At 41.1% G+C, this 24,753-nt stretch overlaps 2 protein-coding genes across 5 annotated transcripts in view; one reads left to right on the top strand and one right to left on the bottom strand.

Annotated features, from left to right (window-relative positions):
• Positions 1–10,814, bottom strand: part of Skic3 (SKI3 subunit of superkiller complex) — a 101,506-nt gene extending 90,692 nt beyond the window's left edge. The window contains exons 1-3 of one of the 4 annotated variants that reach the window (XM_016005085.3): positions 10,614–10,652; positions 5,107–5,172; positions 3,017–3,163 (exon numbers count right to left, since the gene is read on the bottom strand). The gene's annotated coding sequence lies outside the window, so the exon portion shown is untranslated. Of the gene's footprint in view, positions 1–3,016; positions 3,164–5,106; positions 5,173–10,556; positions 10,583–10,613 lie in introns of those variants that run through there. The other 3 variants (XM_076551983.1, XM_076551984.1, XM_016005082.3) reach the window with 3 other exon arrangements.
• A 119-nt stretch (positions 10,815–10,933) lies between these two features.
• Positions 10,934–24,753, top strand: part of Arsk (arylsulfatase family member K) — a 45,570-nt gene continuing 31,750 nt past the window's right edge. Inside the window, exons 1-3 of the mRNA XM_006986540.4 lie at positions 10,934–11,068; positions 18,194–18,323; positions 20,030–20,189. Of these exons, the coding sequence (XP_006986602.1) occupies positions 10,943–11,068; positions 18,194–18,323; positions 20,030–20,189 (416 nt within the window). The 5' untranslated portion in view covers positions 10,934–10,942. The remainder of the gene's footprint in view (positions 11,069–18,193; positions 18,324–20,029; positions 20,190–24,753) is intronic.

Raw genomic sequence — 24,753 nt, 5'->3', positions numbered from 1 at the left:
GAGATTCTTCTCCTTCCATCTACTCAAAACCACTCATGTTCCCGTCCGCCCTCCCCTTGCTTTATTTTACTTCAAAGCACTTAACACATCTCCTGTAGCATATATTCTGTCTTGTGTATAACCCCAGCAGAATCTAAGTTCTGTATGAATAGGGTTTAGTCTATTACTGTTTTCCATCTCTAGGATTAGTATCTGACAAATGGTAGGTGACCAATAGAAGCATGTTGAAATTGAGCTAAATGAGTTAAAATTATACTCCCTCTCCACACATTTAGCTAAAATACAGATGATCTTGTGAACAAGGACCTACAATATAGAGTAATTCCAATCCAACTTTATAAGCAAGATCCAGTAGAATAAGACAGAGAAAAACATAAATAGCTTTAGTAACTAAGATGAGAGAATTTTTTAAAGTCTAATAAAGTTATTTTAATACTAGATTCTGTGAGATGTAAACCAGGATACCACCTTCATATTAAAGATTACCACATTTCTTTCTCTAATGAGAAATAAATGTTTACACATGAATAGAAGAATGGTGACTATGCAAAAATTATACACTAATCTCAGCCATCCAGGTGCGGCAGCATATTCCTGAAATCCCATCACTAGGGAGGTGAAAGCAGGAGAATCAGTTCAAGGCCATCCTCTGCTACATGGCAAGTTCAAGGCCAACCTTCCCTACATGAAAACTAATACTAATATTTTAAATAAATATTTATTTGTTTATTTTAAATAAAAATTTAAGATATTTTACTTTATAGGCAAAGTACTTCATTTAATATTAAAATACATTAATTTAAGCCCATGTTAATATTTTACAAATTACTGACTTACCCAAACCAAATACAATTACAATACAATGTTAAAGAAAAGAAATACATGTATTTTCTGTTGACTCAACCTATTTCTAATCTCATCATAAAGATAAAGCAAAGTTAGGTAGATACTAAATAGTTACAAACTCAAGATATTCAGAGTAACAAACTAAGCGACCGCCACAGTACACTGCCATAGAATTCAAATGCAGTAAGGGAACACAGTAACTATTTTACCACAGTAAACACACTAACACATTACACAACCACAGTGCATTAACACATCTACTGACACAATACATGAACACAGTACATGAACACTTCAAACACACACAGTACACTAATACAGTACCCTAACACAATTCACTCACATGGTACACTAATGTACACTATCTCAATACACTAACACAATTCACTCATGCAATACACTAATGTAGTACACTAACATGGCACACTAACATAGTATATTAACACAGTACACTAACACTGTACACAAATAGTACACTAACACTGTACACTACCACTTTACATAAATAGTACACTAATGTAATACACTAACACAATTCACTCATGCAATACACCAACACAGTACACTAATACACTAACACAACACACTAATGCAGCACACTATTATGTTTATGTAACTCATTTAGATTGTAATGGATAATTAAGAAGTACAGATTAATAATTAGTCTTCTATGATAGTCAAACTTGTAGTCATGTTAAGTTTTCTAGGTATACATAGATATAATTCAATTAGGTAGGTAATCTTCAAACACTTCAAAGACCTACAGAATATGGCACTTAAAATGTTTTAAAAATTTAGACTTTCTGGATAATGAGACATGTCTGCTCCTGGCAGCATCGATTTACTTCAGAGAGGAGGATGGGCATCGAAGACACTCTATATGGAGTTTATCTTCTTGGCAAAAATAGCCATTTGGGCAAGAAACTATTCTTGCCTAGACTGCTTGATCGACTGGACATGCAGGACCCATAGGAAGGTGACCACTGAACTTTGCTTGGTGAAATGGTCCTTCAGGTTCCTGTTTTGCAGAGGAAACTGCCAGACATTCCACAGGACACAGAGAAAAGTGACTGGGAGACTCTACCCCTGTGGGCTGAAGACAGATGCCCCAACTTTACAGAAGAACTTTGGATGACTGTCCAGGCTGCCAGCTGTCTCTGTCTACTCTCACAAGACTCCCAGAAAGTTATTTGTGTCCTTCTCCCATTTCTCAGGTAATATTATATCCTTCTGAGGTCTTTGATGTAGTTAAAGACTAGATAGTTATAATTTCCTTAGTTATGATAGGAGATAAGTTAGATATGAAACCTTAGACTCACTGATATAAGATAGGATATCTTCTTTAATTTTGCCAAATACAAATAGACTAGATCTTGTAACTGTAATTCTTGCTAGATAACTTTTTTGTTATATGTAATTTTACTATGTTAAAGTTAAAATCTTCCTTTAAAAAAAAAAACAGAAAGGGGAAGTGCTGTGGGATGTCCTATATGTTGTGAATAAATAAAATGTTGATTGGCCAGTAGCCAGGCAGGAAGTATGAGTTAGGCGGGACAAACAGAGAGGAGAGGCTGGGAGGTGGAAGTCTGGAGGGGACGCCAGCCTGCCATCCAGGGAGCATCATGTAAAGGCAGCAGATAAAGCCACGGAACAAGTGGAGACATATAGATTAAAAGAAATGAGCTGAGTATAAGAGTAAGAGCAGGTCAGTGGTAGGCCTGAGCTAATGGCCAAGCAGTTTAAATAATATAAACGTCTGTATGTTTATTTTATAAGTGGGCTATGGGACTGCCAGGGCTTGGCGGGACCTGGAGAGAAACTCTCTAGCTACAGCACACTAATGCAGTACACTAACATGGTACACTAACGCAGTACACTAACATGGTACACTAATATAGTATATTAACACAGTACACTAACATAACACTACTAGTACATTCTAGCCAAAATGAAATGCATAAGAAAAGAAATCTATGAAGTTAGAGATTTGAAGATAAGATTTTTTTAACTTACAGTAAGCTGGCATTCAGAATAATACAAAAATTAAGACACTATAAAATCAATTTATCTGTGATACATTCAGATTTCCCAAATAAAATTTAAGATCTTGTTGAAATAATTACTTAAAACAGCACATCACATTCTGTCATCTTCGAAACAATTAACTTACCTGAAAGTATCCTGATACTAATTTAGAGGTGAACTGGTAAAGAACGTTTTTAGTCTACAAATCTTGATAGCAACAGTTAACAAAGTTCAGTGTTGATTTCACATTAACTTTCTCAAGCCACATTCCTTCTGCAAAATAACCTGTAGACTAAAAGGAAGAGGTCAGTGAGGATGACTGACCTGGACAAATAAAGAGAGCTTTCCAGTTAAAAAACAAGAGAAGAAAAAGAAGACCTTAGGTGCGAGTATACACAAGGAAGAAAGAGCAGACAGTCTCCACGTGGGCTCATCAACGCTGACGCTGACGAGACACACAAAGGCCCTGCTGCTCTGCAGAATACGATATGAGTCAGGAGAAACATCTAAGCAGCATGTGAACCATGAGGGAACCAAACGCAGCTGATGAAAAGGAAAGGTACCGTAGGATGCAGAGAAGGTATGCTGGGTAAAGCAGTCAATGACTAGGAGAAGACCAGGTGAAACAATGGAGAGAAGAAGGACAAGACTCCAGTGAGAGGGGAAACAGGAGGAGAGCAGGAAGAGAGCGAGAGAGACAGAATGTCACACTGAGTACAGCTGCCTGAGAGCCGGACCCTGAGGGTCAGGTGGACACCTGTGGCATAGGGCAGCAGCAGGAGAACGAAGCCCACTGTAACGACACCTGCTCTTGAGAACAGCTGCTGCGTGCAGCACATGGAATTCTTTACTCTGCCACGTAACCATCTATTCTCTTCCCATTCCTTCCTCATTTAGCATAGTATGCAGGCTCTCAGGTACCCCCTTCATCAAACACATACGAGTGCACATATGTGTATACTTGTCAGTTTCAAACACGAAGTAATTTGTCTCTGAAAATAACTTTTTTAAAATAGGAGAAAAGGCCCATTAACCATTTTTTTAAACTAAACCTTAAAAAACTAGTCACCAACTAAGTAGCATCCAAACATTTTCATTAAAAAATCCATTATCCAAAATTACTCCATGTACCCCATGCTCTTCTATTTTCAATATTTCCCTCAATTCTGAGTATTTCCAAGACTTTATCTCCTTAGAAAGGCTCCAATTCTAGTCCACAACTCCACTAATATCTTCTCTAATTCCTCTCCTCCCATCATGTGTTCTTCTTCCTCCCAAGTTAAAATTTAGCACACAATGCTGAATGAAAAATGGGAGAAGAACAGGACTACACTGCAGTATTCTTCACACAGTTATGGAAAGATGCTGAACACAATAACCAGTTATCAAGGGAAAATACATTCACTTTTTCATGCTTTTATGCAATGAAAACTTTCCTACTATGAACTTAAAAGATGTTTATTCAAGTTAAGATTAAAAAGAAGCAACAACTATATTTTCAAATGGTTAGAAAGTAAGTCACAAAAAAAACAATGATAACCCTTAAGGTTATCAACAAGGGATAAATTAATTGATATGACCTCTCCAGCTGAAACCACAGGAACTTAAAAGCATAATCAGGATGAGCATCCAAAGATTCCACAAAATAAAAATAATAATTAAAAATCAGAAATGATCATGCACAGGAAGTTAATTATAAAAAGGAGGAAACTAACAATAATTAAATAGCAAAAATCTAAAGATATTTTGTCTCAGGGTTTTTATTGCTGTGAAGAGACAAAATGAACAGGGCAACTCTTATAAAGAAAACATCTAATTGGGGTGGCTTGCTTACAATTTCAGAGGCTCAGTCCATTATCATGGTGGAAGTAGGGCAGCATGCAGGCAGACGTGGTGCTGGAGAAACAGCTGTGAGTCCTACATCTTACAGGCAACAGGAAGTCAACTGACTGTGACACTGAGGGAAGCTTGAGCAAAGGAGACCTCAAAGCCCACCCTCATAGTGACACACTTCCTTCAACAAGACCATACCCACTCCAACCAAGTCACACCTCCTAATAGTGCCAATCCTATGAGATTATGGGGACCAATTGCATTGAAACTACTATGTATTTGCATTGACCTGTAGTATGATACAAAAAAGAAACCTATCATGAGTCCTTCTATTGAAGGACTTGGAAAGGATCATTAAGACAGACTGACTGCTTGTTACTTAGCATGCCACTCATCTCTTACCTGTTATCACACCTGCATCTTCTTCCTGAACTGAATGTCAAATTGTTCCTTACCCATTTTTTTCATCTAAATTAAGTAAAAACAACCATGAGATGTAATATAAAACACTCAAAACCTTCCAAAGTTTTTTAAAATCAGATTTGCCATGATCACAAGCTAAAACATGAGAAATAATTCTATATGATTTTAGGCTTTCATCTTTCCCAGAAAAACACTAATTTGCATCTCCAAATTTCTGAACTGGTTTAAACCTGGACTTCTTAAGCTGTTTTCAATCATGACTCCTTTTCACCTGTAAAATTGTATGCAACCTCGAGTATACAGGTACATAAACAAAGAAATACAAATCAAGTACTTATTGAGAGTAAAACATAAAGAAGTTTACGTTAAATCAACTCTTTGGTATACACATAATTTAGTAAATAACAAAGAAAATTTGCATACTAGTAAAATGAATGTTTATTCCTAGACAAAGAATTAAATCTTGGATGGATATTTCATACTGCAAGATATAGTACCTTCAAAATCTTTGAGAACTGGTAACTATTTTGACTTTAGAACTGTCAATGCTGAGAACACTGTTTCCCATTCACAGACAGCAGAAAATGGCAGAAGTGGCAATTAGAAACTGTTGGAAATCCTGTTCTCATCCCAAACCAAAATTCACTTTATGATTTTCTTTTATGAAACCCAAATCAACAATTAAAACAGCAATCTTTTAAATCAAACAATCTAAGACAACTAAGATATATTAATATGATTCATGGATGCTAAGAAATGATGATAGGAAAGATTTAAAAGTCTTTGTTTTCCATCAACCATTATGTTTCTGTAAGAGCAGAATTGAGGGTAAGTCCCTATTGATCAAAACTCTTCAGACAGAGGATTTGGAGGAATCAGGCTGGATGTGACCCAAAATTCTCCTCACTGAGGACTAGCTTTCCTGGTACTAGACGGTATCATGGAAGGTGACAAGGGAAAAAAGTAATCAATAGTCCTCCTCAGCTGTGATACCTACAAACCACAATGACCAGCAGAGTACAGATCGCCATAGGTGCAACAGTGGCACTTACGTTTGAGTGATAGCCAACCGCTGTCTAATTTGAGGTAAGATCAGCTCAATAGGAGGGAACTCATTCCTGTACTATAAACCTAACCAACTACCGATGCCTGGTGAGGCCAAGGAACCTAGAGAAAAACCTGCTACTACCACTTCCCCTACCAGTATATCTCTAGCTACATTTTTGTTCAGCCTTTCTCTTCCCCTCCAACTGCATTCCTAATACTTATCTTTCCACTCACAGACAATGTAACCCTCACCCTTCATCAAAGAAGCTTCTCTTACAACAGCTGGACACCACTCCAGAAAGCCACACTGGTCAAAACACAGAAAACAACTGACTGTGGTTGCTCAGCCCCAACTGATACATCTACAGCACAACTCCTACACCTAAGGTTCACCCAGAAGATATTAAATAATAAGAATAAGAGGACCAGGACACCTGCTGCAAACATGTGTTGCCTATATGACACAGAAGCTGTCCCCATGAACTCAAAACAATATGGTTACCTAAATAAGACCTGGTAATGGCAACACCCTATTGTTTGGAGCCCCTTATATAATCAATCTGTATTGACTAGATTTATGTCAATTTGACGCAAGCTAAAGTCATCTGAGAGGAGGGAACCTCAAATGCCTCCATAAGATTGGGTTGCAGGCAAGCCAGTTGAGCATTTTCTTAATTACTGACTGTTGGGGGCGGACCCAGTCCTTTGTGGGTGGGACCACATCTGGGCTGGTGGTTCTGGGTTCTATAAGCAAGGCCATGTTCTACTGAACAGGCCATAAAGAGCAAGCCAGTAGACAGCACCCCTCCATGTCCTCTGCATCAGCTCTTGCCTCTAGCGTCCTGCTCTGTTTGAGTTCCTGCCCTGACTTCCTTTAATGATGAGTTGTGATATGGAAGCATAAGCCAAATAAACCCTTTCCTCCCCAATTTGCTTTGGTAGTAACTCTAACTCTGACACAATCTTGTCGAGTAGTAGCACATATAAAACACATCACTGATGATCTAGCTTCCAAAGTCTAGATCACCAAAAGGCATGTTTCTATACTCACATCACTCTTGGATAGCCCTCCAGTTTTCTGTGTATCATTGCTTCTCCTAACCATTCATCTACTTACTCTTACTTCTGCCTATTCTCATGTCACTCATAACTGGAAGCCAAGGTCAAGCATACCACCTGCCCCATACCAAATTCACACTAGTCCAATCCTGTAACATTTATGACCTACATCATCATTTCCAAAAGCATATTCCAAGGAACATGCTTGAAGGCATTACTTCATGATGCAGGAAATTTGTGTCTACCACACAGATCTCATTCTTCAGTCTCAAAGTATACTGCTATCTTAATGGTCTGGGAAATCCTAATATCCCAACCCAGCTGACTGCAGCAACCAGCTGACATTTTGAAAACACTAGCATGCTCTCAAACATAACTTGGAATACTACTGCTTTTGTGTTGTTTTTTTTTAATTCAAGCATTATCCATACTTTTTAATACCTTTTCTACTCTTATTAGATTACAAGTATGTATATCTCTGTGTTTCCCAAAACTGACTGGAAGTTCTTTAGGAAATTCTGTTGTTACTTTGGATGTTTAAAGACCTGCAGAGGACCATAAGCTAGATCCCAACTGTTCAACTGACAACCTCTCTAAAATCTAAAGAGCAGAGTATTTTTAATAAAGTAACCTGTCCCTAACACGGAAATCATTAGCTGATGATGTAAACATGATAAATAGATGACAGATCTGAGCCTGTTGTATCCCCCCTGTGTTACATAGTAATTTCTTCCAAATTAAAACATTCTGTCCTGGAAGGAGGCTTCTTAAGACTCAGAAAGTAAATGAAGTTTACAAAGCTCAAGAAATAAACAACTCACAGATCTCAGAAATCACCTGACACAAGATTAGCAAGGCTCCTCCCCCACGATAAACTAAGCAGTGACAAATGTGGGGCAAGACACTCTCCAAGTAGCTGAGGTGGTGACAGATTGTAGAGGGAGCTTCAAGAGCACAGCCTTCATGAATCACCACCCATGTTGCAATGGGCTTTTCAGCCATGCAGCTATCTTTGAGTCATCCATGTTCCTCTAAGCCCACACCCATGCTCTGTAAGTAAGCCCCAAAACTCATTAGTTCAGCAAGTTGAACTATGGTAGAGTTATTTTGATCTCTCACCGATACCTTATCTGGACTGAATAGATGTGTTTGTTCATGTTTCCACAGGAAGGCATTCAACACCCCAAAATTCAGACATCATAGTACCAGCCCCTGAGTACTTTAAAATACAGCAGTATTTGCAAAGTACAAAGGCAATGAAGGCTAAAGGAGGTTATGTGGGAAGACCCTGATCCAACCTATCACTCTTAAAAGAAATTTAGACATATCAGGATGCACAGGCACCAAAGACAGATCAGGTGAAGACACACTGAGAAGGTGACAATAAAAATGGTCTCAGAAGAAACCAACTTGACAACTCTTTGATTTGGAACTTCTAAACTCCAGAATTATGAGAAAATAAATTTCTGTTATGGTATTTTGTTACAAACTAAATCAGATGACCTATCCTGAATGCTACCTAACTACATAAACACATGCACACATAAAAGTGCCTTTGCTCACAGAGTAACTAACTCAGTGATTAACAATAACATTCTATGTTCAGAAGACAGTCATTAAAATAATGAAGAAACCTGAAGTAAAATGATAACTAGCTGAGGAACTGGGGAAGACTGAAAAAGACTACTAATGGAGAGGAAGTGGGAAGACAGGCTTTTATCCATGTAAAATCAAAGAGAAATAAAAAAAAAAATGAGTGGCTGAAAGTAGACTGACTTCAGCTCAAAATCAGAACCTGTAATATTTAAACCAACACAAATGCAGGATGAGCTACTCAAAGGAAGGTTTACCATCAGGGAAGATGAAAAAGTATAGTTTGGACAATCCATCAGGCAGGAGCACTAAAGGAGCACCGTACTGATGTCAGATGGAAAGCAGGACTAGAAGTCTCTTCGATTCCAGCAGCGCTCTGTCTCTGGGTCTCTGAAAGGCCTACGTTGTATCCCCCCAGCAGCTGCTGCTCTCAGACACAGCAAGGACAGAAAGAGGAAGGAAAAGATGTCCTCCTCAAAACAAGGTCTGCAGGAGCAAGGCCTTCAAGAAATATTCGTGCTCAAAGAACCATTGCCATGCCAAAAAGAAAGCTAAATATAATTTTTGTAAATCTAAGTGCCAGTTTATATTGCTTCTGTAAAATATCTTCTACATTCCAAATTAACTCAACACAACCTGGGGAATGTGCCCTGTTTAGGAGGCAATCTACTTGGATACTTTATGTATGCTGTATTTTCTCCCCAAGGGTGTAAATTCCTCAGGGACAAAGGGTGTGTTTTTGGAATATCCACACACATCTGAAGGTGATGCTCGACTAACAATTCTGCTTCACTAATAGAGATGAAACTCAGTAGACTCAAAAATTTGCAGATAGAGGCAAATCGTACTTATGAGTTAGGGCACAGACTAATCAATTGCCTCTTCAAATAGTTTCCTTGCAAAAACCCTGGAAAAGTCATTTAACCTCTCTCGTCTGTTTTACCATCTGCAAAGTAATCCAACTGAAGGCTACAAGATATATTCCAACAAAAAAGCATGTTACACAATAAATACGTAGTGAGGTTTAACAGACCACTCAGCACATACGCTACAAGACATTCAAGTTTTTAAATTAATAGAACAACTCCTCATTTTCCTACCAGAAAATCAAAACAATTGGTTTAATATACAAGTATATATAGCTGAAGGTATAATTAGTGAAGATCTTTGACTTTGAGACAGAAACTTGCTTCTTCCGGAATTCTCCAAAGGAATCCAACAATCAAAAAGGAATAACATTATTCTGCACCCAACCATGGTACTCTGAGCCTACGTCAATTAACAGCACACTTCACACAACCCACATTTCTTCCTTCTAGAACCTGTTCCTTTCTTTATCCCGCCCCCCCCACTCCCGCCCCCTTTGCGACTCTAAAGGCAAAGAACAGTCAAACTTCTTCATATCTGGACCCCGAAACTCACTCTGCATGCCCCGCTCCTCACCCCATACCAGCACCATCCTTACTGCCCGCCAACAGAGGCAATCGGATGAGGCAGGCTGTGCGACCCGGGCTGCGGAGCCGCAGGGGATCCAAACCACTACCGGACCACACCTGAGGTGGCCCGGCCCCAGGCCCCGGGCACAGCCCCATCCTTCTTCAGTGACAGAAGCACTGCCACCTCATCACCGCCAAGTTCACGGTGTCTGCGAGCACAGCCACGCTATCCCGCGCAAAGGGAGGACGACCCCAGCCCCACTCTCAGGCCCAGTCCTTTCTCCCCCTAAATACCATTTCAACTGCCTTAGATTTTAACTTCTGCTCAAAGCGAAAGCAACCAGAACCCACCTGGAGTATGCAGAACTGCCGCAAAGTACAAATCTGGAAGGCGCATGCGCATTTCCCCAGGCATCGCTAGCGTGGGGGTAAGTAGCTGAGCGATCACTAACTCGAAATTTGATTAAAATGGTCTTTACATGGGTTAAGAGTGGGAGCGCGACTCCATCGTTGCGCATGCGCCTGCTCTGAGCCTGATGGGAGTTGTAGTTTCACGGTGCTACCCACATGACTTCAGTGTATGGAACCCCAAGTCCTAGTTCAGGGTCCCACTGCTGCTCATTACTGGGCGGCAGTCCAGAGACGGGCCCAGTGGCCGCGTCTGGACAACACTGCCCGCGATGCTGCTGCTGTGGGTGTCGGTGGTCGCAGCGTCGGCGCTGGCGGCGCCGGCTCCCGGAACACGAGAGCAGAAGCTGCAAGTGGCCCAGGCACCCAACGTAGTGCTTGTTGCCAGTGACTCCTTCGTAAGTACTCTGAGGACGGCGAGCGGACGCTGCCCACAGCCTGTGGAGAGACGACAGGGAGAGCGGGACACTGGGGTTGAGAGGTCCTGCAGCGCACACCTGCACACGTGTGTGCCTGTATGCAAAGTAATAGTACCTGCACACGTGTGTGCCTGTATGCAAAGTAATAGTAAGAAGGCAGTCTCGAACTTCTGGACTCTGGCGATCCTTGTGCCTCAAACTCTCTAGAGACTACACTCGCGCACCGCAGGCACAGATTTTTACTTTTTAAAGCCAGACTAGGTCCACGAAAACATTTGCCGTTATTAGTTAATGCTTAGCCTATATCCTGGTTTAATTCAGTTGTAAAGGGAAATGCATTGTGCACTTCCATAAAATCTTATTCTTTTTCCAAAATGACGTGCCAGTCACTTACGTTTGAAAAAATTAATGTTTGGGTGAGAAATGAAGGACGTTTAATTATCTAGACCAGTGGTACTCAACCTGTGGGTAGCAATCTTCTGGGGGTCAAACGACTTTTCCACAGGGGTTGCTGAAGACCATCGGAAATATCAGATATTTACATTGCGATTCATAACAGTAGCAAAATTACAGTTATGAAGTAGCAACAAAATAATTTTAGGGTTGGGAGTCATCAAAGGGTTGCATCATTAGAAAAGTTGAGAAACGCTGATCTAGACATTTAATAATTGTGTTCGTGCTGGTTTAAATGTTAGTTGTTATAATTTAATCTACTTTTGCCTGGCAGTGGTGGTGCACACCTTTAATCCCAGCACTGTGGGGGGAGTTGGGGGGGGCGATCTCTGTGAGTTCCAGGCCAGCCTAGTCTACAGGGCAAGTTCCAGAACAGCTAGGACTGAAACCTTGTCTCAGAAAATCAAATAACAATAATAATAATAAATAATAATAATAATCCGCTTTCTTGAAAAAGATGATTGATCAGACATAATACATTTCAATTTCAAAGCTTATGATAAAGCTTAATAATATATTACAGGCTGAAAGATAAATATTTAGATCAATAAAATAGATTTAAGAGTCTAGAAATAAATTCTTATAAACAAGTAGTGCTGGGGAAATTACATATCCACATGTAAAAGAACAAAATTGAACCCTGTCTTCCGCCATGTGTAAAAATTAACTTAAAATGAGTCTATGAGTTAAAGACTCCTTCAAGAAAATGGAAGTGTAAATTTTCATAATCTTGGATTAGACAATTTAAAATGAGCCTAAGATTTGAAAAGATATTTCCCCATAGAATATACACAAGTGGCCAATAAGCACATAAGACGTTGCTTAGCATTGATAATTATTAGGGAATTGTAGATCAAACCATAGTGAGACATTATGTAGATCAAACCAGTTCATTCCCATAAGGATAGCCAGAATCATAAAAGTGTGAGGTGAGTATTTGAGAAGACAGGGAGCCACAGGAGCCAGAGGAGGTGATGTGGAGGTAAATATAATCAAAGTATGAAACTTGCAATAAGTGCATTATTTTGTACAGCTAATATATGATAAGTTCTTCCCTGTACTAATTACACACACACACACACACACTAGACAATAACCACAGTTTGTGAAAATATGGAGGCATTGGGAACCTCATACACTGCTGTTGAGAATGCTTTGTAAAGTGGTGAAGCCACTTTGGGAAAGCATTTGACAGTTTTTTCGGTAATTAACTATAGAGTTGCTATGCAATCCAGCAGTTCTATTCCTAGGAGTGTGTGTGTGTGTGTGTGTGTGTCCAAGAGAAATAAAAGCATAGTCCACACAAAAGCTTCTTCATGACTATTCATAGCAATATTATGCTAGAAGATAAAAAGTGAAAGCAACCTAAATATCCATCCACTGGTAAATGTATAAATGAAATTTCATTGTATTATTCAGCAGCCAAAAAAGAAATCCAAAAGTCATGCATGTTACAAAGTGTTTAAACCTAAAAAATATGTGTTCTCAGTAAAAGAAATGACGATGGACTAAAATTTATATGAATCTATGTATCTGAAATGTCCGGAGGAAGCACCTGTGTAGAGACAGGAATTGTGTTAGTGGATGCCTCGGTTTAGGATGAGTGCAGGGTGATGGCTAAGGGTTCTATTGGGAATGATGAAAGTATTCTGAATGACTTTCTAAATATACTAAACAACCTTTGAATTGCACCCTTTAAGTAGATTGTATGTAAATTCTATCTGGATAAAGTTTTGTTTTAAGAAAAGATAAAAAGCGCTTCTGCTCGGGCCTTTAAGAACAAAGGACCCTCCTGCACATCTGAGTCCACACACACTGCACCTCCTCTCTGTTGCAGCTACGGTGGTGTGGTGGTTTGAAAGAAAATGGTTCCCAAAGGCAGTGGCACTATTAGGAGGTGTTAGAGGAAGTATGTCACTGTGGGGGTGGGATTTGAGGTTTCTTTTGCTCAAGCTTCACTCAGTGTGACACTCAGTCCACTTCCTGTTGCCATCTGATCAAGATGTAGCCAGTACCATGAGTGCCTAAAAACTGCCATGCTCCCCGCCATGATGATAATGGACTGAACCTCTAAACTGTAAGCTGCCACCTCAATTAAATGTTTTCCTTTTTAAAAGTTGCCAGGGTCATGTGGTTTTTTTTACTCTTCGGGCTCTTTTGGGGGCCCACCATCCAGCTCCCAAATACACAGAGGCTTATTCTTTCTTGTGAATGCCCGGCCTTTGCTTGGCTTGTTTCTAGCCAGCTTTTCTTAAATTATCCCATCTATCTTTTGCCTCCTAGCTTTTATCTTTCTCTATTTCTGTGTACCTTTCTTTACTTCTTCATGGCTTACTGTGTAGCTGGGTGGCTGGCCCCTGGTGTCCTCCTCCTTTTCTTGCTCTTCCTTTGGCTTCTCTCAGATTTCTCCTCTCATTTATTCTCTCTGCCTGCTAACCCTGCCTATCCTTTCTCCTGTCTCACTATTGGCTGTTCAGTTCTTTAGTAGACCAATGAAGTGTTTTAGATAGGCAAAATAACACAGCTTCACAGTTAAACAAATGCAACATAAAAGAATGCAACACATCTTTGCATCATTAAGCATTCCACAGTATAAACAAATGTAATACATCTTAAGATAATACTCTACAATACTTCACAGTAATAGAAACCCTAGCTAACACAGGAGTTGGTGCCAAGGACTGGCATTTGTTTGGAGAAATTTGAACTTTGCTACTATTGGTTTGGAAAGCAGTAGAATGCATTAAGCAGTGCTTAATGGGCCATTATTGTAGGAGCTTGGAAGACAGTGGTACTGGTAATGATTTGAACTATCAAGGGCTGGCTCAGGAGGTTACAGAGGAGAAAAATATTAATATGTGGCCTAGAGATTATTCTTGTGTTATTTTGGTGGTGAATGTGACTGCTTTTTGCCCTTGTCTGGAGAGTCTGCCTGAGGCTAAAGTGAAGAGCTTTGGATTAATTCTGTTAGCAGAGGAAATCTCAAACAGCCTAGTACAGACTCTGTCATGTGGTTATTAGTGTTAAAACTAATGAAGATTTATAATGAAAAAGAGCAAACTGAGCAGATAAAAATACAAAATGTACAATTTGAGGAGAAAAAGGCACACCCGGAAGTAGAATAGAGTTAAATCCTGTGTTCAAGGAGATAAACAGATTAAGAAATGGAATAAAGGGAGTGGTGACCTCAGGGCAAGATCCAGCTAAGTTTCCAGCTTGTGAAAAGGAGTTAAAGAAAAGCTGGGTGTAGTGCTGCACACCTTTAATACCAGCCCTCAGGAGGCAAAGGCTGGCAAGCAAAGGATGGCAGATCTCTGAGTTTGAGGCCAGCCTGGTCTACGGAGCAAGTTTTAGGACAGCTGAGTTTAGGCAGTGAAGGACAGAAAGCTGGTGAAGATGGAATTGAATGGGAGTGCCATGTTCCAGCCCCAGTAAGCAACAGAACTTGGCAGCTTCAGCCACATGGTTCTGGAGTTAAGGATAGCAGAAAGGGGCTATGGAATTTGCCCCCAAGACTAAGGAAAGCCACTGAGGCCAGGCATGTGTCAGGGATGTCCCTGAATGGAGGCCTGGAGAGGCCATTGTGTGAAGCTGAAGCCTGGATTGCTTTGGAGATCCCAAGATGTTGGAGATGCCAGAGTCATGGGATACCTGCCGAGAAGAGTTGCTAACAGGGAGTGGAACCAGCCCAAGAGAAAGAGGCATGTTGTAGTCAACAAAGCTGACTTAGAGTTGGAGATCTGAAGAGTGTCTTGGCATCAGACATGGAGATACAGTGTTTGGAGTTTGCCTGGCTGGTTTTCAGTCTGGCTTTCCAGATTTCCTCACTATGTGACCTTCCCTGTGTTTTGGAAGGGTAATATATATCCTGTGCTTTATATGTTGGAAGTATATCATCTGTTTTTGATTTTGATTTTATAGGGGATTACAGTTACGAGATTACATGAATCTCAGAAGAGACTTTGAACTTTGGACTTTTAAACATTGTTAAGACTGATAGACTATGGGGACTTTTAAACTTAGACTGAATGCATTTTGCTTTATTAATTGGCTTCAAGACTTTGGGGGCCAGGGAGTGGAATGTGGTAGTTTGTAAGAAAATGGCCCCCAAAGGAGTGGCACTGTAAGCTGCTACCTCAGTTAAGTGTTTTCCCTTATAAGAGTTGTGGTCATGGTGTCTCTTCACAGTAATAGAAACCCTAACTAAGACAAGTAGTTTTCATTTTGATGAGGTTTCAGAAGTCAATAGTAGCACGGGAATGTATATTGCAGACTCTTAAGAATATCACTTGTCATGGTCAATAAGTCTAAAAGGCATGCAATACACAGCCGTGCCGTAACGATGGACCTTCATTGTTTGACTCTTAGGTTAGGATGAAACTTTTCCTAGTGAACTTTAATTGTCAATTTGATATAACCTAAAATTATCTGAGGGGAAAGCGTCAATTGAAGAATTGCCTAGATCACACTAGCTATGAGTGTGTCTGTGGGAGTACCTTAATTAGCATTTCTATTGCTGTGATAAAACACTGTAACTGAACAAAACTTGGTGGAGAAAGGGTTGGTTTCATCTTGAAAGTCTCGTACTCCATCCAGTCCCGCAGGAACTGAAGCAGAAGCTGTGGAGGAAGAATGCTTGCTGGCTTTGCTCCTCTTGGCTTGCTCAGCCTGCTTGCTTATACAACCCAGGACCCTTGACCCAGAACTGGCGCTGCCCACAGTGAGATGGACCCTCCCACATCAATCAATCAAGCAAATACCCACCCCCCAGACTTGCTCATTGGCAGTCTGATGAAGGCATTTTCTCAGCTGAGGTTCCTCTTCCCAAGTAACTCTAGCTTATGTCAAGTTTAAAAAAAAATGGGATAGGGAGATTGTCTTGATTATTAATTGATACAGGAGAGCCCAGAGCATTGAGGGCACCACCATCCCATGGCCTGTCTAGGTGGTTCTGGGCTATGTAAGAACTCTTAACTCTAGGACCAGGCAGTGGTGGCACACGCCTTTGGTCCCAGCACTTGGGAGGCAGAGGCAGGCGGATTTCTGTGAGTTCCAGGACAGCTAGGGCTACAGAGAGAAACAGTGTCTAAAAAACTGGGAAAAAAGAACACTAACTAAGCATAAAACTGTGAGTGAGCTAGCCAGAAACCAAGTCAGCAAACAGTGTTCCCACATGGTTTCTGCTCCTCAAGATCCTGCTTGAATTCCTGCCTTCTCAGTTATGGACTGTAACCTGGAACTAATAAATCTTTCTTCTTGTAAATTGCTTTGGGTCATGGTTATGTTTGTCACAGCAACAGAATAAAACTAGAACAATGCTTGAAATCTAAACTTCTCTTTTGATCCTCCTTAGTCCAAAATGATAAGGAACTAAATACCATGCCATGGTTCAGAAGCAGCATTTAGAATTTATTAGAATTCATAGCCATAGCTGGGATATAGCTCATTTGGTACAGTACTTGTCTAGCATGCACAGATCCCTTAGTTCAGTCACCAGCACCACATAACGAGGACAAGGTAATGTATGCCTCTGATCCCAACAGTCAGGAGGCAGGAGACTGGGAATCAGAAGTTCCAGGTCATGATAACAAGTCAGAAGTTGCCTGTTTCAAAAGAAAAAGTATATATTTGTGCAGATTTACACATATAATTCACACAAGTATTCAAAGTTAATTTGCTAATGTTCTTTTTACCTCTCCCAATGGGGTGTGAGTTTCCTGGGAATGGGACTCTATTTTAATCTCACCATTGTATCCTCAGACCTTGCAAGGTGCCTGATACATAAATACACAGGTATTTAAGGTTTATTAAAATAATTTTTTAATTATTTCTTCATTCTCCAAATGAACTTTCCAAGAAGCACTTTAACCTAATGTATGCAAATGAATTTGAGCATAACATTCTTTCAAATGTTGTTTGGGCACTGGATCTTTATAACATACCTCTGCTTTTTATTCTTTTTGAGATTTCATGCAAACATATTAAAGTCTTTGGGGTAGTAAATTTTGTGTTTAAAATTAAAGGGGGAAATTTTTTTGGTAATGTAATCAAGGGTATCATGGAACTGGAGTTACAAACAAGTGTGAACCATGTGGGTACTGGGAACCGAACCCAGGTTCTCTAGAAGAGCAGTCAATATTCCCAATTGCTAAGCTATCTCTTCAGCCCCCAAACAGATCTATTCTTATCTGAGGCAATGATAAAAATTAATAGTTTTTATTCAATGAGTTGGGTTTTTTTTTCTTCTTCTTAAAATACATCCTTGAATTTTAGCATTTCATGATCTTGTTCTTGATTTAACAACCTGAATTTTCTAGCTTCCTGCCTTTGATTTTTGAAACCCAATATTGATTTAAGTATGAGAAACAGCATCATAAACTAGCACACTGTCATATGCAATCTGGAGATAGAAATTAAAAGAATATTACTGCCATCGCCTCTAATTGTTCAAGCCTGTGATGGTTATGTGAAAGAAGAGAGGCTAGGTTGGGAATGGGGGGCTCACAGGGCAAAGCGGGTTGCTGCACAAGCCTGATGGCTGAGTTTGCCATCTGCACAGTAAAAGTTAAAGTGAAAGGCCGAGGATAGACACTGAAACTTGTCCTCTGTGTGTACATGGTGATCAGCAGTGGCTGAATTTCTTCATTTCAGGATGGAAGACTAACATTTCAACCAGGAAGTCAGGTGGTAAAACTTCCCTTTATCAACTTCATGAAAGCGCATGGCACCACCTTCCTGAATGCCTACACTAACGCTCCCATCTGCTGTCCATCTCGTGCAGGTATGAATGTGCCTAAAAGGACATCCAGATTTAAAATATCATATGCAAAAATCTATCATAAAGTCACATCTAGTACCTAATAAAAATGCCTCAGTGAAATTGCTGTGTGTTCTAAGGTATGAATGTTGGGGTCATTTGATTTTCTAATTTTTCTGAAGAATTTGTTTTAGAGTTGAATTTGAATTTCTCGTTTTTCTAAAGAAGGGCTTTTTCTTGCCTGAGATGCTGTCTAGTTCCTGTGTTTCATTTCATTTGACTGTCAAAGCAGATGAGCAGGTACTCATGCTTCAGAGAGTTCTGTTTCCTGGAGGTCTTTCTGCAAAGGCTTAGGAAGGAGTCAGCAGGCTCTCTGGAAGATTCTTCCCAGGCAGAACTCATATTCATGTTTATCTGAAGTTTTTCCAAATTATCTCAGACTATACGCTTCATCTCTTTTTCTTCTGTCCCAATTTACGTCTATCACAAATCTAAGTGCTCACTTTATTGTAATAATTTAACAAATAGCCATAGTTTTGATGGCAAACATGTCAGTGATCATAAGCTATAGGTTTCAAAAATGAAAATTTGTTTTTAAGAATCTTGTCTGAAAGGTACTCTCCTGCCAGATCCAGCCCAACCTTCAGATAGTCCTTGGTATAGGGCAGTGTGGATTGAGAAATAATAGATATAAAAAAATATAAATGTAGACAAAAAGACAGAGACACAGGATAGCTTCAGGAGGGCTCTGTGTCAATACCACAGTGGCCTCAAGTTTATTCCTAATGGGCTTTTTATACACCAGCAAGGGGCGAGGCAAAAGACCTTCCCCTTTCAAAGTCAAGGTACAAGGTACAAGCAAGTGTATTTTCAAAGACCTCGTAACCACGCCTTACAGCTAAGCATCTTGTAATTAGAACTTGAAGTATAAGACATCTCATCTGGTAATCATGCCTTTGTGTAGTTTTGGTGCCTGTCCTGCATCTCACTCTGTAGACCAGGCTGGCCTTGAACTCACAGAGATCCTCCTGGCTCTGCCTCCCGAGTGCTGGGATTAAAGGGGTGCGCCACCACCGCCCTGCCAAAATGTCCTGTTATGCAGCCTTGTGGAACAAAGCAAACCCGTACTTTGTGACCCTGAGTCCAGATGGAATAAGGCCTCACTATGGAGTCTCTGTGGACCCCTCACTCTCCTTTACCTCTGTTTGTGTGGTCTTTGGTTATCTGCCATGGAACCTGTAAATAACCAAAAACAGTTTGATTTCTTTATGAGCCGCTGAGATGATAGTCTCTGTGATTTCAGTTATAACCACCTTCACTACATTTCTAGAGCTATCTGGTCACCAGTGGTTAAGGAAACCTATGTTATCCTAATTGATATTTCAACGATGAAAGATACATCATATGTAAAATCGTGTTTGCTGACTTCTGTCCTGTGTTGACTAGAAGGAGCCTGAGCTAGGGTAAAGTGACTCTAAACCTCAGTGAACCCTTAATCAGCTTAACCTCTAGGCTTTGGTGGACTCCTCTGAAGAACAGAAATACTAACTCCTTGTAAATCTTCCTCTCCAATAAAATGAGTAGCATTGAGAAATGTCTGGAAACTGCATTTCTTATTCCAGATCACAGACTGTAATAAAACAGCCAGCCACACTCAGAATAATTGCTTTTATAGTTAAGTTGCTAAGCTTTACCTTAGCCAGTTTCTGTTATTTCTCTTTTTCCTTCAGCAATGTGGAGTGGCCTCTTCACTCACTTAACAGAATCTTGGAATAATTTTAAGGGTCTCGATCCAAATTACACAACATGGATGGATGTCATGGAGAAGCATGGCTATCAGACTCAAAAATTTGGAAAACTGGACTATACTTCAGGACATCATTCCGTTAGGTAAAAATTGAAACAAAGTTAACCCAGCACTGGGCTCTGCTGTCATACGTTCATGTACTCTCCTTATACTTACTTTACAGTGAGGCTGAAAACAATTCTCTTACTCCCTCAATTATACCAATTTGGCTAAAGCTTGACTTTCTTTAATTTTGTTAAAATATTTATTTTTTTTATTTTATTTTTTATTTTTTATTTTTTTTTTTGGTTTTTTCGAGACAGGGTTTCTCTATGTAGCTTTGCGCCTTTCCTGGAGCTCACTTGGTAGCCCAGGCTGGCCTTGAACTCACAGAGATCCGCCTGGTTATGCCTCCCAATGCTGGGATTAAAGGCGTGCGCCACCACCGCCCTGCTTAATTTTGTTAAAATATTTAAATTGTTAATATTCTGATGGTTTTTTGTCTAAAACATTAATATCTATAATTAATGGATTTTAGTATTTGTAAAATAGTTTAGCCTCTGAATTATTGTGAGTTTCTGTTATATAATTTTTTTCATTTTACAATCTTTGTAACAGGAGCCCCTTTAACTTTAACAGTTCTCTAGAACTTGAAGTTATTGTCACTTTTTTTTCATTTTAGTAAACCTTCAAAAGGCAGGCAGCTGTCTTAGCTAGGGGTTTGGCTCAGTGGTGGAGAACATGCTTGGCATGCACACAGCCCTGGGTTCTACCCACAACACCACAAAAAGAAATGAGCAGCTAAGCACTGTGGTGAAGAGTAGAAATCTAATTCCTCATTTTGAATTCTAGCTTCTCTAATGACTACTAAACTTGTGGTTGTGTAATCTTGAAGACACCTAAGCCCTCTGAACTTTAATATGATGACTAAACTAGATAATCAGTGCAGGAAATTGCTAACATGCAGACCTGAAACTTACCATAACAATATTTGCCTGCCCATATGATTGTCCCTGGCTGGTGTCTGGGAACTTGGGTTTAAGGGTGTTTTTCCACCGTTCTGTAACTGATAGGCGTGGCCTGGAGTGTGTGTATAATTTGATTTATGTTAAACAATCAGCTTTCTTCGGAGACAAGAATTTTGGTAGGGGGTAGGTCCAAGGTGCCCACATGATTAGCCTTCAGTAAAAACCGGAGTGCTAGTTCTCTGAGTCAGGGCAGCACTTCACATGCCCTGAACAGAGGCAGCGCTTCCCCCATAGTTACAGCCCCACATGGGAAGAATCTGGGGTGCTCTTGAGCTCTCTGCTTGGAAGCTTGTGCCCGGTTCTGTTGGTCTGCACCCTGTGCCTCTCTTTGTGCTGATTTAGCTGTGTGCACTTTGATATAAACAGATATAAAATCCCAAGTCCTGCGGTTCCTCCTGTAAACCTGGGTGTGATCTACAGTTCCCTAACACTTGGGACTCCCAACAGAAACACAAGACTAGGCAGCGCCTTGTGCCGAGTAAGTGATAATTGAGAGTGACAATAATAATAGTGAGGAGAGATCGTAAGAAAGAGAATTGAAAACTAAATGTCATAAAAATAGCAGTCGGGGTGATGAATTGAACAATGTTCCACGCAAACTTGAAGAGCACTGGGACTTATTTGGAAATAGATCCTAGCTACAGATGTAACTAACTAATGTATAGATGTCTCAAGATGACAACCACTATACTTAGGATAAACGCTAAATACAGTGCCCTCCACTCTTATTATAAGAAGGGGACAGGCACAGATGCGCAGAGGGGACAGTTAGGGTCAGAAGCGGAGACTGGAGTGACACCAGAGCAAGTCGGAGAATGTGACAGATCCCTGAGTCACCATAAACCAGGCAGACACAGTGAGCAGTCCCTCAGAGAGCCTTCAGTGAGCATCCCTCAGAGAGAGAGCCTTCAGTGAGCAGTCCCTCAGAGAGAGAGCCTTCAGTGAGCAGTCCCTCAGAGAGAGAGCCTTCAGTGAGCAGTCCCTCAGAGAGAGAGCCTTCAGTGAGCAGTCCCTCAGAGATCCTTCAGTGAGCAGTCCCTCAGAGAGAGAGCCTTCAGTGAGCAGTCCTGCAGAGAGAGAGCCGTCAGTGAGCAGTCCCTCAGAGAGAGAGCCTTCAGTGAGCAGTCCCTCAGAGAGAGAGCCTTCAGTGAGCATCCCTCAGAGAGAGAGCCTTCAGTGAGCAGTCCCTCAGAGAGAGAGAGCCTTCAGTCAGCAGTCCCTCAGAGATCCTTCAGTCAGCAGTCCCTCAGAGAGAGGGCCTTCTGTGAGCAGTCCCTCAGAGAGAGAGCCTTCAGTGAGCAGTCCCTCAGAGAGAGAGCCTTCAGTGAGCAGTGCCTCAGAGAGAGGGCCTTCAGTGAGCAGAGTCCCTCAGAGAGCCTTCAGTGAGCAGTCCCTCAGAGAGCCTTCAGTGAGCAGTCCCTCAGAGAGAGAGCCTTCAGTGAGCAGTCCTGCAGAGAGAGAGCCTTCAGTGAGCAGTCCCTCAGAGAGAGAGCCTTCAGTGAGCATCCCGCAGAGAGAGAGCCTTCAGTGAGCAGTTCCTCAGAGAGAGAGCCTTCAGTGAGCATCCCGCAGAGAGAGAGCCTTCAGTGAGCAGTCCCTCAGAGAGAGAGCCTTCAGTGAGCAGTCCCTCAGAGAGAGAGCCTTCAGTGAGCAGTCCCTCAGAGAGAGAGCCTTCAGTGAGCAGTCCCTCAGAGATCCTTCAGTGAGCAGTCCCTCAGAGAGAGAGCCTTCAGTGAGCAGTCCCTCAGAGAGAGAGCCTTCAGTGAGCAGAGTCCCTCAGAGAGAGAGCCTTCAGTGAGCATCCCGCAGAGGACCTTCAGGAGGAACACAGCTCTGCTGACACAGCAGCTTCAGACTTGCAGTCTCCAGAGGTGTGAGAGAGCACATTGTTGGTCTAAGTGACTCACTCTGGTAACTTATTAAGCAAGCCCTGAGGAGGTAGTGCAGTGAGTTTGCAGTTAAACCAATACTGCAATAATCTGAGTATTGTTTTGCTCTTCTTTCCAACATTAAATATCTCTCGTTTTCCATGTTTAAAATCTGAAATACAGCCACACTACAGATTCAGGTGTCATCTTAACATGTCCAGCCCCCTCTGTCTCTCTCACCAAGTGTTGGCAGTTCTACTATGAAGCACCTCAGCTTGTTCACTTACTGCTCCTCCAGGCTCCTGTCATTCTTACCTGAGTTATTAAAATGGCTCCCAACAGTAATCTTTAGAAATACACCTGATCAATCCCATGACTTACCTGCTCTGAATCCATGAGTATTCTTCTCTGATTTCATTAGATTCCCACATCTACAGCATGGTTTATAAGACCCCGCCTGCTTACAGTGTGATGCATGCCATGCTTTCCTGCAGAATGCACCTAATCTTACTAAAATGTCCTTAATGTGCTTTTCCCCAGGAACTGCTGTACAAGGTGGGCCCTCTGGGTAAAAGTCTCTCCATGTATTCTGCTTTGCTTTGAGAATGTAGCAGAAAGAGGAGCGCAGACAATCCGCAGTGTGGGGAGCAGTGTTACCCTGCTTACCATCCTTCTCACCTTGGGCAAGTTACTTCTCTTAAGTTTGGGGGGCTCCTGTTTATAAATTGGAATCTAATCACTCATTGAACAGCTGAGTCTTATCTGGGTTAACATTAAAGAAACTATAACAGAAGCCGGGTGGTGGTGGTGGTGGTGGTGGTGGTGGTGGTGGTGGTGGTGGTGCATGCCTTTAATCCCAGCACTCGGAGGCAGAGCCAGGTAGATCATTGTGAGTTCAAGGCCAGCCTGGGCTACCAAGCGAGTTCCAGGAAAGGCGCAAAGCTACACAGAGAAACCCTGTCTCGAAAAAAAAATAGAAAGAAAAAAAAAAGAAACTGTAACAGGAATAAACAAAGAGTGTGGCAGTTCCTGGCACAGAATAAACATCCATCTGGTGGGAAAGATTGGAGTGATGTGAGATCCAGTCACCAAGCCTTACAACTCCTCCCTTTCTAATGTGATTTACATTCTTCATTATTTCATGAAATTGCACAAATTTCTCCTGAAAATATTTCCCTTTATTTTTATAGCAAAAACATACTTGTGGTGGTTTGAATGAAAGCTCCCCACAGGCTCATATATTTAAATACTTGAAGGGTTGGGAGGTGTGGCCTAATTGGAGGGGGTGTGTCCCTGTGGGTGGGCTCTGAGCTTTCAAAAGCTCACACAGTTCCCAGTTAATTCTCTCTACCTCGTGTTTGTGAACAGAAATGTGAGCCCTTAGCTCCTGCTCTAACACCATGCCTGCTGTTGTGATGCCCCTGCCATGATGGGCATAACTCGCTGAAACTAAGTCACATAAGTGCTTTTCTATAAGTAGCCTTGGTCTCAGTGTCTTATCACAGCAATCAGTAGTAACTAAGACAGAACCTGGAATCTGGGAGTAGGCTATTAGAGAGACAGGTCTGATCATGATGCTTTTGGAAGGGATAAGGAAGATGTGGGGACTTTGGATTGGGAAAGCCATTGAATGCTATAAATGAGACTTAATCCTAGTAGGAGCAGAGAGCAGTGTGGACCTCTGGAGGCCCAGCTCAAGGTTTCAGAGGGGAACAATATTAGAAACTGGGCTAGAGACCATTCTTGTGATATTTTAGCAAAAATGTGGCTGC

The sequence above is a fragment of the Peromyscus maniculatus genome, chromosome 15 (assembly GCF_049852395.1).
Source record: "Peromyscus maniculatus bairdii isolate BWxNUB_F1_BW_parent chromosome 15, HU_Pman_BW_mat_3.1, whole genome shotgun sequence".
NCBI lineage: Eukaryota > Metazoa > Chordata > Mammalia > Rodentia > Cricetidae > Peromyscus > Peromyscus maniculatus.
This window is presented reverse-complemented; position numbering and strand designations above follow the sequence as displayed.